Source organism: Triturus cristatus, chromosome 12, assembly GCF_964204655.1.
Source record: "Triturus cristatus chromosome 12, aTriCri1.1, whole genome shotgun sequence".
Taxonomy (NCBI): domain Eukaryota; kingdom Metazoa; phylum Chordata; class Amphibia; order Caudata; family Salamandridae; genus Triturus; species Triturus cristatus.
This window is the reverse complement of record NC_140595.1, coordinates 799306121-799321191: the sequence shown is the minus strand read 5'-3', so window position 1 is coordinate 799321191 and position 15071 is coordinate 799306121. Positions and strand designations below refer to the sequence as shown.

Here is a 15071-nt window from a genome sequence, read left to right as displayed (position 1 = left end):
TAGAATCTATGTGAAATTAAAGACATCAAAAAGCAGCTATTAATTTGTCGCAAAAAGATATTAGAATCAGTTTAATGTAAGTCAGATTAAAACAAAGATGGGGCTCACTACGTGCAGATAACTGCAGAGATATTCTATTTTTCCTGCAATGATCTTTAGTCTGCATAAAACCACATTCCTTTGAATATTTCCTTTCTGCTCATCACTGTTCCTTGAGGAAAAAGATCAGAAGAATGAAAAACAAGTTTTACTTTTCGTTCTATAAGTTCTGGTGTAATGATGCTATATGACCTGCCTTCCCCGTTGGTTGCTGGCTCTGGTAGCAGGCATTATGACATCACAACTCGACTGTAATAACTTATTACTGTTCAGCAGCTATGTTATTTCATTATTACGGGTGACTAGAGATGTCACACGTTCCTTGCAATTAGGCAATTAGAGACTGGCTTTTTTACAGGGATAGCAGGCTCCCATGTGTAATAAGATCCTGTATTGTTTGATAGATTTTTTTTATCATTGACATCAGTAGGTGTATATAAACTAACTTTAAAACACAGCACATTAATATTATCAATGATCATGTGTTCAACTTTCCTTATGTTATTTGTATTATGAGATCCATGGTTTACATAACAAACGTGGGTTGAGCAGGAGATCAATATTGCAGAATGTCTGAGCATTCACTGTAAGTGCCTGGGTATTTGGAGCTGTAATTGTACATGACTATGTTTGGGACATAATGGTTGTATATGGTTAGGTGATGGGTGCACACACCCCTGACTTAGCATTCCAGCAACCCAGTTAAAATAGTTTTGGTAACTAAAAAGACATGCATCTACTTTAGTAAATACTGTGTTTTTAATTTGCGCTATTTGTAGGATTGAGAAGGTAACTTTGTCAGTGAGACTAACATGGTCTCAAAACTAGCTTGAAGAGACCACAGCTTCAGAATTTCTCATTTTCTTGTAGAAGAGTGTACTCTGATTTCAGCCAAGGGTCCTGGACCTGGGAAGGTACCTCTCGGGATCAGGGATTCACTCTAGCAGAGGCCAGAATGGCTCAGGCAGGTCCAGTTGCAGAAGGTTAGCTAGGAAGTTGTGGGGTGCCTCTGGAGCTTGTTGTGTCCCTGTAGCTTAGAATAGGAGGTCAGTCAACTAAACTTTAGAGTCACTCAGGTACCATGGGATGAAGGGAGCAGGTCCAGTCTTCCTTTGCAGAGAACAAGGCAGGCCTCAAGCAGTAGGTCAGTCCTCTGGGGGAAAAGGCAAGCCTCAAGCACCAATCCAGTCCTCTGGAACAAGGTAGTCCTTCTTCTGTAATTTCCATAGATACAGGAGTGCACTGAAGACGTTTTGTGAGAGTCCTCTCTTTATCTCTGGGGACAGCCTTTGAATTGGGTAAATCATCTAGGCTACACCCATATCGGATTCATTAAAGTTCTTCCCTTCCCTGTCAAGGTTTTAAGAATTCTGGGGTGACAAAAGACTAGTGTCAGGTTCCTTGGTGTGTGTGTGCTGGAAGCAGCCCTTTGAAATGTAAGTGGGGCAGGGAACAGCTCCACCCCCAGCAATCTAGCCAGGATGGCTCATCCAGTGCTTAATTTGTAAAATATGAAGTGCAGGTGCTCACATTTTTGTGGGAGGCCACACCCACTTCCCATGGCTCCACCCACTTCCTTCACTGGCTCCACCCACATCCTGAACTGGCTTGGCTGAAAGCCACATGTAATACCCAATTTGAATTCTTACCGTATTAATATGATGGTTGACTTGAAACGTGCTGGTCTCAAGCTCTTTGGAAAGGATATCTTAATAAAATCAAGGCAAAACCGCAAAAGAAACTGGATGTCATGACTTTTGGAACCAAAGATAATGATTTTTTTCTGACCATTAAAGACCTGACTCTAAAGTAATTCTGATATGACTATCATCTTCTGTTGTATTTTGTGCCTCCCCAGGCTTGACCCTAAACTGCCCCGAACCAATCTTTTACTAAAAGACAGTATCACTCCTTACACACTTCTCAATTCTTTTGCTCTGAGAATTTGGGGAATTTGCCACTGATATATGTACATTTTGTTGCCAAAGCATACATGACATTACAGAGCTCAGAGGTACAAGCCCACTATCAAAGCATCTATCACATAAAGAATATATTGACTCTGCTAGAGGCACAATATGCACCTCCCTGGTATATGCACAACCTGTAATGATGTATGCACATCATTCAGTCCTGTAATATGACCAATATTGTAATTGTATTTATATAGCGCTTCAACTCCTGTCGAGGCGTCAAAGCACTTTTCTGTGAGTAGCACGCTACTCCGGAACCCAAAAAGGATTAGTGGAGAGTTAATATAGGGAAATGTATGCTAATTTGAGCGATGGACATTTAAGTCTGTTAGTTTCATTGAATGGTATAATGGAGGGATAGAAAAGGGAAGCACCTAGAAAGTGTTATTTAGGAGATCATAGTAGTAAAACAAGGTTTGAGATGGGTCGAGGGAGGGATAGAGGAGGGAAGAATCTAGAAAGGTTTATTAGGGAGATCAAAGTAGTAAGATGAGGCTTGGGTGGAGTTAAAGGAGAGTTGGAGGAGAGACAAGTCTCTAGAAAGGGATTTACTCTCACAAGTGCATTGTAAATTGGAATAAACCGAATACCTCTTACTCCAATTGACACCCCTTAGCCCTTAAAATAATGTTCCCAACATACAACAGGGCCTTTTGCTCCCTAACATGAAGGTAATACACAATGATGTAGCTGTCAAACCCCAACCAGCACAGAATACAATTGACAACAGACTATAAAGAGGTCTATGTTTGACAGGATGCATAGAAGAAGAGACAATGGACCAAAATAATTTGAATGTTGATACCATCCTGCTTTGTTTTCATGTACACATGACATTTGAAGGTTAATAAACTCAACTGTACAAAATGCACTACACACAATATTACACATGCACAAAACACTTGAAACAGCCAAATACGCTCTGCTCGATTTGAGTACTAGTTTTGCATTCTGTCATTTTACCACTTAAAACGTTTAATGAATCAATACATTTTGTAACAATCAAACAGTAACCTTGCAACTGAAAAATGAAGGAAAATCACACTAAGTCTATATATTGGTATTAGTCTTTTAAAAAAAAAAAATTCGAATTGAATAAAAAAAACCACACAAATGTGTCTTACACTTAAGAACATTAATGAAACTCACAGCACATGTGGCCAAAGTCCATTCTGGCTGTGTTGTTATTCAAAATAGAATGAAACAGTGCAGTGTCAAAGCAGTTTTTTAAAACTTCTTTATGGCCAAATCAGCTTACATGTATTTGGGGGCGAGGGAGGGATGCTGCAGAACCTTAAGTGCTATTACTAAAGTAAAATACAGCATTTTGTATTCATGGCTATTCCAACTATTAGGATTTGTGTAAAGTAAAAGAAAAAAGGGCGGCAAAGTGTATGTCTGGATTTGAACTGTTACATTTTCTACGAAAAAAAACACTATTCCGTTTTTATCTCACCACGCAAGGTTCTAATGAGCACTGTAATCAGGCCTGTGTTAAGTGGAAGGGGTAACGTTTCTAGGGTCGGTCTTAGGGAATGTTGTTGCTGACTCGAGTTAAATCAGCGGTGGGTGATTCATATCGCCCAACGCCCGACAGCAAGATTTCTCGCAAGGGCAGGTTTTAAAGACTGTTTTATCCAAAGGACAAGGAGACATTAAATTATGCTAAGCTGATATGAAGTTATCCTCTGACCTTCAAATTGCTAAACAGCACAGGAGCACTGTGTTTAACCCGAACTTTAATAGTTGTTGCTGGCAGTAGAAGGGACAAAAAGAGCTTTCAGAGACTTGCCTGTTATTGTTGTAAATTAGATCAAATGTGGGATATTGGAACGCCTGTGGGCTTGCCTGTTGTAAGTGAGACCAGAGCTATAGTTAGGGCCACTGGAATTATGCGGAAGGAGAGGGCCAAATTATGAGGCAGGGTTGAGTAAATTACGTGGCAAGTAAAAGGAAAAATATGCAACACAATGCAGCACATTTTGTGATAGAATTAGTTTATTGTTGCATCATTTTTAAACTTGCTAACACTCTGTGGGCATTACTTGCAACGCAGTACTAGTTTAGTATCCAAATACAGCAATAAGCAACTGAAGGTAGTCTAGTCCAGCTTTACAAAGAGGTTTCCACTGTGAGGCAAATCTATAATCATGTGAAAATCGCCACGGTGGCTCAGTCACATAATTCCAGTGGCCCTGGCTATAGTCTCTATGAGAGCCTAAGGTCGCATCTCGTAGCAGATGTCAATGGATGGCTTTTGTCCTGACTTAAAGAAATCACCCTCAGTCTAGCGCCCCAGTGCTGCTTTAAAGTGATACTTGGTGCTGCACATAACAGCTTCTAACGCCCCTCATAGTTCCAAGGGCAAGGTTTTGGTGACATCGTATTAATGACAGTAAGGCTTAGGCTTTTAGTTTGTGGTAAATGTATCACTGCAAACCTGCCTGCAAAAGCAAACTCTGCCTTGCACGTTTTGTTTTCTTTTTCTGGCCTCTGTTTCTCAGGTGCTGGTGAAGGAATAAATCGAAGCCATAATAGGGGGAAGACAAGTGCGTAGTGCAGGTAGTGGTTTAGGAATTAAGGGCTCATGAAAAGGAAAGTGATGGGGGTGGGCCTGTAGGCTGCATGAGAGCCCCACAGAAAAAGTAAGGTGCTTAAATGTAGAGCTGGTTCAGACATTAGAGGCCGAGAATAGCAGTGCAGAGGCACCGGATGAAAGAGACAGAAAGTACCTTGTGAAGGGAGGGCCCAAGAATTGCATGACAAGAGGAATGAAGGTGCTTCACTGCAAGCCTCGATTGTGAAGGGGGGAAGAGGAGAAGCGCGGAGCGACCTCGGTTCAGCACAAGAGGCCCAAGGGTGGAGCAAAAGAAAGAGCAGGAGGATCAGAAGGGTGAAAAAATAAGAGGTTTACCCCCGCATGCAGTGTTTAAGAGGTAAAACTCGAGTTCTGAAATTCCATGTGCACACTATCGGCACTGTGATTTCCTGAGTATTAGCTCCATAAAGCTATGTATCCTATGTAATACAAGCAGTAAAGGATCACTGCCTGCATCATGCCTCACATTTTAAAACAATTGGTACCTGTGGTGAGTAGAGCCATTCATAACTTATTCCTCCTGGATGGACCCGACTGCCCGGGCAGGTTCAATATTCATAAACAAGCTTCTCAGCATCCTGAAAGAAATTGTCGTGTGCGTGGCTGGAGTAATCTCGACCTGGAGTTTCAGTTTCGGCTGAGCAACTCCCTAGACCTTCATTAACCAATAGGGAGCTGCTGAAGGCGTATGTGACAGGTAAGAGGCATTAAGAGTCCAGCCTTCTTCCGCTCCTGAAGGGGCTCTCGAACTTGCTCTGAGGGAGGGGAAGGGGCTCTTTAACTTGCTCTGAGGGAGGGGGAAGAGGAAGACATGGTAACCGCGGAAATAAAGACAGCCCGTGGAGAGCCCTGTTTGCTTTTTTTTTATTATTAGTGAAAGCTTGAGAGTTGAAATTGAGTCACCAGCCAGCCAGAAGTTCATGCGTTTTCGAATGGGTGAGAGTGAGAGGCTGAGCAGCACAGACGACGTGGGAAAAGTAAAGCCGTCTCACTCTGTGTCTGTATTTTTGAAAAATTACGTTCACCACCACTGCCTCCTGAAAGAAATGTATAGCCCCGGCCCTGACAATAAAGTACCGGTGCTGAGCACCGGAAAGCACCGGCACAAATTAAGCACTGGGCTCATCCTGCCTACACCCAATCCCCTTTGTTTAGCTGTCTGGCAGGAACACACAAACCCAAACAGCAGAGCCATTCACAGTCAGGTGACACAGGACCCTGGCAGGGGCACAGAAATGGTTAGGACAGGAAAATGTCAACTTTCTAAAAGAGGCATTTTCAGAGCTGTGACTTAAAACCCACCCTTACTATTAAAGAGGATTTTGAAATACAATTCATCTGAATCTAAACATGACATTTCCACCTGCTCCCAATCAAAAGTTAGCACTTATTAAATGTAATAAGGTAACTCCAAGTCAGGTAATGGGAAAGATATGCCTTACAGTAGTGAACAAGCATTGAAAATGCAATAGGTCTCTCCCTCGTTTAAGTTAAAGCAATTCTGTTTGTAATTAGGTTGCTTTTTAGCTTTGCTTTTATTAGTGTTATTCAAACTTTCATGTACATAACATGCATTTGTATGCATATATGTATATGTATATGTATGCATGCATTTATATTTGTATTTCCTGCATATCTATATATGTATGTATGTATATACACATACATATATATAAATGCATATTCAATTCAATTCAATAATCTTTATTCGGATACAGATATCCATAAAAGCACAGTTCAAACACCACCAACAAAAATACAATTCTTGTTAAAAAGCACGGTGCATAAAGGCTTTGGTTAAAAGGAACTTCCAGTAAAAAAGATTACAGTTGTGTACAACATTAAAAGGCATAATATACGACAACAAAATCATGATTAAAATTTACAAATTGATAAACAAATAGCAGCGTTAAAAAATTAGTACATTAAAAGGGTTGGACAGACATATAGCAGCAACATCATAATAAGGTAAAGTGCAATTGGTTATAAACAGTTTTAGCAGCATAGTATAAGTGCAATTGAATTTTAAGCTTTTAATATTTTCCGCCCTACAAATAGCACTTTAATTGATGTTCAGCTAAGAGGATAGAAGTAACTGTATACGGAAGAACAATATTATGTGTTTGACTGCCCTTAACACATTAAAAATTGCTCATAGAGGTACGTGAGCGGACTGCTGCTCTCAGGAACGAGCTGACACGAAAAATCAAATCGTCGCTTTCGAGTCTAAGGATCTCAAGATGCGCTGTACTATACTCAATGTTAACAAATGCCTTAAAATACGGAATCAAGTATTGTTTTGTGTACTTTCCGTAAAAATTGCAAAAGAATAAGTAGTGTACTACCGTTTGGTTGCTGCCGGTGCCACACGGACAGGGCATTTGCTCAAGATTAATGTTAAATCCCAGGGGGAAGCAAAGTGAGTATTTTAAGGTGGCGTCCCTAAGGCGAAAAAGCAGGCTGCTCTCCCAGCGACCAATATTCTTCAAAAGTTATTTAGATGGTATATGTGTTTGAGGGCTATTTAACTCCAGTCGGGACATGTACCCAGCGACTGAAGGTTTTAGACGCTCTGTGGCGTGTCTTTCGTTGTTGTAAGATTCATACAATAAACCCATGAGGGCTCTCTTATTCATACCCTCTAATGCTAATGGGTTTAAGAAGATACGTTCAAGGTTCACGCTGGTTAAGCTTTTTCTAACAGCGAAAAGCCAGGGTATGGATCCTCCCTTGTCGCTGTTAAGGCAGCCTACAATGATCTCCCTTGTTAGGGTTCCCGCTGGGTTTAGCCATATTTTTTGTCAAAATATAGCTGGGCGTGACCTAATGAAAGCTTCTATATAACGCAAATTTAGTTCCTTATGACATACATAGTTCGGGGAGGAAATTTGGGCCCCTAGAAGTTTCCTGCAAAATCTATTTTCCTCTCTTTGGATCCCACTGCAATTTGTAAAACCCCAGACTTCAGCGCCATATGTGGCGGTGGGGATACACTGCGATTTATAAATCTTCATTAAGGGTAAAACTAACTCTGCCTGTTTAGGTTGAGGAAGTCTCAAGATAGAATTAGTTGCTTTTAAAAACTTACTTCTGCTGTGGGCAGCATGAGCGTCAGAAAATACTATGCCCAAATAGGGAAAAGTGCGAGTGCGTAGTAGGCGTTCATGGCCTGAGGTTATTGAATTAATACAGTGTTTTTTTGGGCCACAAATCATTATTTTATGTAATGTTTTTAACAACTTAACAAACACCTTTATCCCAAGTACATGGTCCACCAGCATTATCGTGCCCATTTTTAAAAAAGGAGATTGACCTAATCCTAGCGGCTACAGACCGATCTCTCTAATTGATAATAACCTAAAAATCCTAGGAAGGGTCGTGTTTAACAAAATTAGGACACAAAATAAGCAAACTGGGAACAATCGAACAGTGTCTTAACCTAAATCTTATTATTGGCAAGTACACAATAGCACAGAAGTCACCTATTTATTTGGCCTTTATGGACCTCACCTCAGCGTTCGATTTTGTCAACAGGTCACGCTTGTGGTCGGTCCTTTTAAACTATGGGTTGGACGAGGCTCTGGTTCACTTTTTGGCACATTTGCATAGGCACTTGAAGGCACGGGTAAGGATTAGTAATGATGGGGAGGTCTCAGGGGACATTGTTATTGGTAGAGGGGTCAGACAGGGATGTGTACTGGCCCCTCTACTATTTATTCTTTATATAAAAGAATTACATAATGCCCTATCAGAACTCCATAATGACGTACCAAAAATTAATGGAAATGTACTTCCCGCGCTTTTATACGCGGATGATGCAGTCCTTATGGGCCGCACTCCGAACGCACTGCGCACTTTAGTTGGGGGCTTTGTATCTTTTATGGCAGACCTAGACCTCTGCACCAATTTTAATAAATCTTTTATAATAAATGCATATGCATATATATGCATATATATGCATATATATATATATATATATATATATATATATATATATATATATATATATATATATATATATATATATATATATATATATATATATATATATATATATATATATATATATATATATGCAAATGTGTGCGCATAGGGAGGTAGAGAGAGGTAGAAGTAGAGAGAGATAGAGGTAGAGAGAGATAGAGGTAGAGAGAGGGAGAGGTAGAGGGGTAGAGGGTTAGAGGGGTAGAGAGGGATAGAGAGTAAAGGTAGTAGAGGGGTAGTAGAGGGGGGTAGAGGGGTAGGTAGAGGGGTAGTAATGGGGTAGTAGAGGGGTATTGGGGTAGTAGTGGGGTATTGGGGTAGTAGTGGGGTATTGGGGTAGTAGAGGTGTAGTGGGATAGTAGAGGGTTATTGGGGTAGTAGAGGGGTATTGGGGTATTGGGATAGTAGAGGGATATTGGGGTATTGGGGTAGTAAAGGTGTATTGGGGTAGTAGAGGGATAGTAGGGTAGTAGAGGGATAGTAGAGGAGTAGACGGGTAGTGGGGTAGTAGAGGGGTAGTAGCCATGTTTGTCCATGCAGACGCGTGCATTCAAGCCCTCGGCAGAATCGAGTCCAAAGGAACTTTTAATAGCGAGAGCACCGCATGCGCTGCTTTCGCTAGGCGAGACCTAAAAATATATTTAGTAGTTTTTCACTACCAGGACATGTAAAACTTAAACCCACATGTCCTGCTTTTAAATAGAACGTACCTTGCCCTGGGTACCTTTAGGGCCTCCCTTAGGAGTGACTCATATGTATTTAAAAGGAAGGTTTAGGTCATGGCAGTTCAAAACTGCAATGCAAGCTGCAGTAACAGGCCTGAGACATATTTTGAAAAGCTACTTCAGTGAGTGGCACAATGTGTGCTGCAGGCCCGCTAGTAGCATTTTATTTATTTACTTGCCCTAGGTACATGTAGTAAATTAAATGGGCCAATCAGATGTAGCAAGCCCACTGTGCCATGTTTTAGGGTGAGAGCATAAGCACTTCATCACTAGTTAGCAGGGAAAATGTGCATAGAGTCCTAATACCAACAAAAACGGGTTTAGCAATAGAAGGCAATCATCTGGGGGACACCCTCCTAAAAGGGCCAGGTCCACCAGTGGTTATAGCAGTTTCTAGCCACAAAACCAAATTATCCCTAGTCTTGGTTGTATTTCGGCACTCGCTGTACTCCCTTTGGGTGTACCTTCCATTAATACTAACAGCTCACCTTTCTAACAGCAGTAAAAGCTCCTCTGAATGCACAGAGATCTGTTACCTAAATACGGCGGGTGGTAGTCCACCTGGAGAGTGAAGGTTATTACCTCCGCCGCCCTTGCGGACAGTGGGCTGCCTGCCAAACTCTAAATGAGGGCCTTAGGTCAATGTTTAACCACAGTGCAAGAGAAGGCGCCACCTAGCCGTGCAGCTGCTGTTAGCTGTGTCATCATCAATGGCCAGGCCTGCACTTGTCATTCATTTCAATGCATTTTGTAGCAGGAGCGAGGGCTGGGTGCAAACTGTTCCAGTGCCCCGCCTCCTCCTGGGAGATGGGCAGGGGAGGGGCCTGAGAGCTGTGGGGAAACAATGTGCTCTAGCTGCATTTCATTGAGAAAGCTAACTGAACTCCCTCTTACCTACAGATTCAGAGCGAGAATGGAGCCACCATACAAAGACTGCAGCAAGACGGTAAGAGCGACTGGATTCTTGATTTAAGGAAAGGTGCAAACTTTGTAAGGAGGTTCATAGACCCCTGACAATGTCTTTTTAGTCTCTGAGAGCTATCTTTACCAACTGCCCTCCTCCCTCTGGTTGACTCATATGCTCAAGAAATGCAAAGGTTTTAATGTCAAACAAAGTACCTTCTATCTTTCTTAATACTTGAGTTTCTACTCCACGGTCTGTGAACATATTAATTGTACAAGGGCAGTAAGTTATTAATGGGAGAGAGTCACAGCCACCATTACAAAAGTGATGTAACTGTGTACGACTTGTGTATCTGATTCCAAAGGGAACACTGCTCCAAAGACAGTCATCTGTTGGAGACTTCTGTCACTAAGATATCAGCTGCACTCACGGTCTTGCTCCCATATCCTCTTGATGGACGTGCACAGCAGCCACTTGTAATCTGTGTGCAACAAAACAGAGCCACTAACACTCAATGACGAAGAAGTCCTGAGTCGCAGGTAGTTGGCAAATATGCGTTATATACAAACCCAGTCATATAAATGTGCAAGGTGTTAAATCTGTATTTAAAAGCATAAGTAAAAGACTGCTAGCTCAGTGCCGCCTTCCACTGGATGGTGTCTGCTTGTCACTCTGCTCAGTGAATCTATAGCAGAGCCAACAGTGGGGAATAAAATGCTTTTATGGTCTGTTCTGTTCTGTTCTGTTCTGTTCTGCTCTGTTATGTTATCTTATGTTATGTTATCTTCTGTTCTGTTATGCTGTTTTCTGTTATATTATCTGCTGTTCTTTTCTGTTATGTTATCCTCTGTTCTGTTAACTTCTGTTCTGTTAACTTCTGTTAACTTCTGTTCTGTTATGTTAACTTCTGGTCTGTTATGTTATCTCCTGTGTTGTTATGTTAACTTCTGTTCTGTTATGTTGTCTTCTGTTCTGTTATGTTAACCTCTATTCTGTTCTGTTCTGTTCTGTTCTGTTCTGTTATCTTCTGTTATGTTAACTTCTGTTATGTTACGTTATCGTCTGTTTTGCTATGTTCTTTTCTGCAATGTTATCTTCTGCTTTCTGTTATGTTCTTTTCTGTTATGTTCTGCTCTGTTATGTTATGTTATGCTCTTTTCTGTTATGTTATGTTCAGTTCTCTTCTGTTCTGTTATGTTGTGTTACATTATGTATGCTTTGTACAATCCTGGCCCATCTGACTCTCCTTTCTTTCCTCGTTACCACTATTGTTAATAAATCAGGGAAATAAAGCACTCATTCCACTTCGCCAGAGCGGGCGGCTGAGACCTGACTACGGGGTGTCCTCTTGTCCTGCTCCCCCTCCTTTCCCACCGGTGGTGCTAGGTACGGTCTGAACAAGCTTCCCCAAAATCTAGCTGTCACTTTGAGAACTTTTGCTGTCTCCCTTCCGGATGGGGCTCTTTGCCCGAATTCAGTTGGTTGAAGAGAGGAAGCTTGCCTCCTTGGGCCATCCTACAGTGGGGTTCAGGCACACACTCTGCACACCTTCAGGAAAAGCCTCAAGACCGGGCTCTTCCGATGAACAGGAGCTGCACCCCCACTCCTCCCCCCCACCAGCGCCTTGAGACCCTCACGGGTGAGTAGCGCACTTTAAACCCCCTGACTGACTGACTGACTGATGTAAGTGTAGCACCTTGCACTAATCCAGACAACCCTTATGGTGATTTTAGTGGTCTTAGACATCCTTAGAAAGCTCCCTAAGTGGTAGCTGTGGAGAGCAGCCTTCAGGCTTAGTCCAGGAGTGTAAAGCAGCTTGGTTTACCAGTACCTAATCTTATGGTATAGGTTGAGTGAAAAAGATCCACACAGTGTAGTTATAAAAATATGTATTTATCATTAACACTCACTAACACAATGTATTATCTCCTACCTGGAGAGACAATACAATATACACTATAATTTGTCACTAGAATAAGTAAATAGAACAGAATACAAAGTGGTCTCCAGGGGGAGACCAAACCATATTCTAAAATAGTGGAATGTGAACCACGACCTAAGTTGAGAATGGACCCAAAAGACGTAGAAGTGCTGGGGACCCAAGAAACCACCCAAGGTGAGTATCTAGGAACACCACGGAGGCCGTGTGCAGAGTGGGAACACGACCACATGCTCAATGTTAGTCAATAAGCAAGTCGCTGTTGCGATTTTAAAGAAAAAGGACCATTTCCAGGGGACCCTGAAGAAACCCCGCGGAGGCCTCAAACTCGGTGAGAAGACAGTGCAAGCCTCAAGGGAGTTGCAGAACTACCACCTGTGTTGCTGAGCCTTTTGGAGTCCGTGGGAGCCCAGGATCAGCAGACCAGTCCTCTGTGTTGCGTGCCTGCAGATGCAAGGGAGTGACTCCTTCACTCCAAGGGGGATTCCTTCAGGTGTCTTGGATGTCTACAGGTCCCGTGAACAACCTGTATGGAGCAGAGGCGCAGACATTGCAGCAGACTTGCAGGATGATGAGACCAGGAGCAGCAGGAGTCTTCCCAGTTGCAGTCTCGGTTCCCAACGCAAAGGCCAGCGAGGTCCAGAGTGCCCAGACGGTCTAAGTTGAAATGGTATGTGATCTGAATCTTATCCCACAATGAATCTATGGACCCCACGCATAGATAAGCCATTAAGTAACCTAAGGAAAGGGTTGGAACAATTCAGGGTCCCTCCCAGAGGAGCGGCTAGACAGGGGGGAGAATACTCCCATGTCCTTTGTCCAGGTTCACGCCAGAGCAGGAGCCACCGGCTCCCTGTACTGGTTTGGACTGGAGTATGCAGGGAGGGCACCAAATGAGCTCTTCAAGCATTCTCAGTGGTGCTGGCAAGCGCCTCCACTGTGTCCTAATACTCTAAGTCCTGTCTGGGAGGGGGTCACACCTCCCTGTGATAGGATACCTATTGTCCTGCCCTCCTCTGCTCGAGCTTGGCTCAGCAGCAGGAGGGCATAATCACGTCTCTGGTCGGCAGCAGTCATAGTTTGCTGTCCGCATCTAGAAGACAGGTACTGGGAGTACTGAGGGCCTCCCGGAGGAGCTTTACAGAGCATGGCATCATACCCACACACTGTAAATGATTCCAACATGTTTGATATCAAACACAACAGGGTTCATTACAGCCAGTTTAGAGATGGTCATCGCGTAATGACGCATGGCCACTCTATGTATCTTAATGGCTGATGCACTTAAAACCCGGAAGAATGGGCTCAGAAGGTTGTAGGGGTGTCCTGCTCATACATGGGCACCTTCACACTTAGACTGAAAGACCTGCCTTAGGGGTGACTTATAGGTTTTAAGTGCAGTGACCTCAGATATAAGAAACCGTATATCTGTCGTAAGTGGTGCTAGCACCATCTTACACAGGCTGCAATGGCAGGCCTGTAGTCACAATTTGAGCGGTCTGTCATGGGTGGCATAATACAGAGAAACTTTGACCACACAGGCTCAGAACTGTACACCTGGTGTATTTTCACTAGCTGCCACAGATTAAAATCCACAACAACGGCGGAGGAGATGTCTGTCCCCTATCAGGTACAAAGACGTGCGGTTTTGTTTGGCTTGAAATCATTCCTCAAATGTGGAGTACTGGTCACCAATCTCCTAAACATTGAAAAGAGAGTTTTCATTCAAATGTTTTGCAGGACTTTCAACTGACCTCCAGAGATATCACAACAAATCTGCATCCTCACTGGTGAAGAGGTCTTAGTACTTGGCAGCTGCGTTGCATTTAAGGTCTGAAAAAGAGTGTCCTTCCAAGGAGATGTTATCAATGAAATACTACGGATATGGTGGCCTGGCCGGCTGGGGAACAGACCAGGCATAAATCCTGTGTGGCAAAAACCCCTTCCAAGATGCAATCCTCTGCCATTTTTTCTTACCATTCATGTAAACCTAGCTATGTACGCTGTGGCACCGCGATCCAAGCACCTCCTATAATTGGTTCATGCATCAAAAAAGTCTCCAATAGCTACAATAAGTGGACCATGAGTGCACTAGACACATATCTACCAGTGAATTCCACCACCTCAGTCACGTGGTATTCTGAGACCGTTTGTAAATCGATACGCCAGTTTATGGTTGTGGAGTGCCTATGGTGGAAAATATATGATCCTGAATACAAGCCGAACAAAAAGACCATAAAAATACACCAAAAGCAAGTTGTTACGGCATGATCCTTCTATTACTCTTCTGCTATTGAAACTGCTGAGAATTCTTCAAAAACTCTTTTCTCTATTGGTAAAGATTTTATGGATCCTACATTTTATGGATCCTAGTGCTTACAACAACACAATCCAGCCCCCCCCCCCCCCCAGGATCTCTGCTCCAACCTCTCCTTCTGCTTTCACAAGCAAATGGACAAACTTTAGTCTATTTCTTGCCTCAGCCGCCTCCTGACTCATTCCCTAGCTCTGAGGAAGACCCAGCGGCTTCCCACATCATTCTATTACATTCTCCCAGACCCTATTTTGATGAAGACACATCTTCTGCCCTCACAGCCATCAAGCCAGGCTTCCCCTCAGACCCCTGCCCCCCCCCCCTGCATTCTTACTCAAATTTTCAATGTGGTTAATCCAATTAAAAAAGAAATCTGCAATCTTTCCCTTTCTACAGCTACTTTGCCTCCAACCTGGAATCATGCTCATCTCATGCAACACTACACTACTGAAGAAACCCAATGTCATCCGCAAACAGCTGAGCAATTATCATCCCAGATCTTTACTTTCCATCGCCACCAAAGTCTTGTAGAAT

General features: G+C 42.8%; 1 protein-coding gene across 2 annotated transcripts in view; it reads left to right on the top strand.

Moving 5' to 3' along the window:
- The window catches only part of LOC146782882 (chloride channel protein ClC-Kb-like), a 260608-nt gene that overhangs the window by 194020 nt on the left and 51517 nt on the right, over positions 1–15071 (top strand). For both annotated transcript variants that reach the window (XM_085637370.1, XM_085637369.1), the window contains exon 17: positions 10281–10326. In XM_085637370.1, the coding sequence (XP_085493496.1) occupies positions 10281–10326 (46 nt within the window). The remainder of the gene's footprint in view (positions 1–10280; positions 10327–15071) is intronic.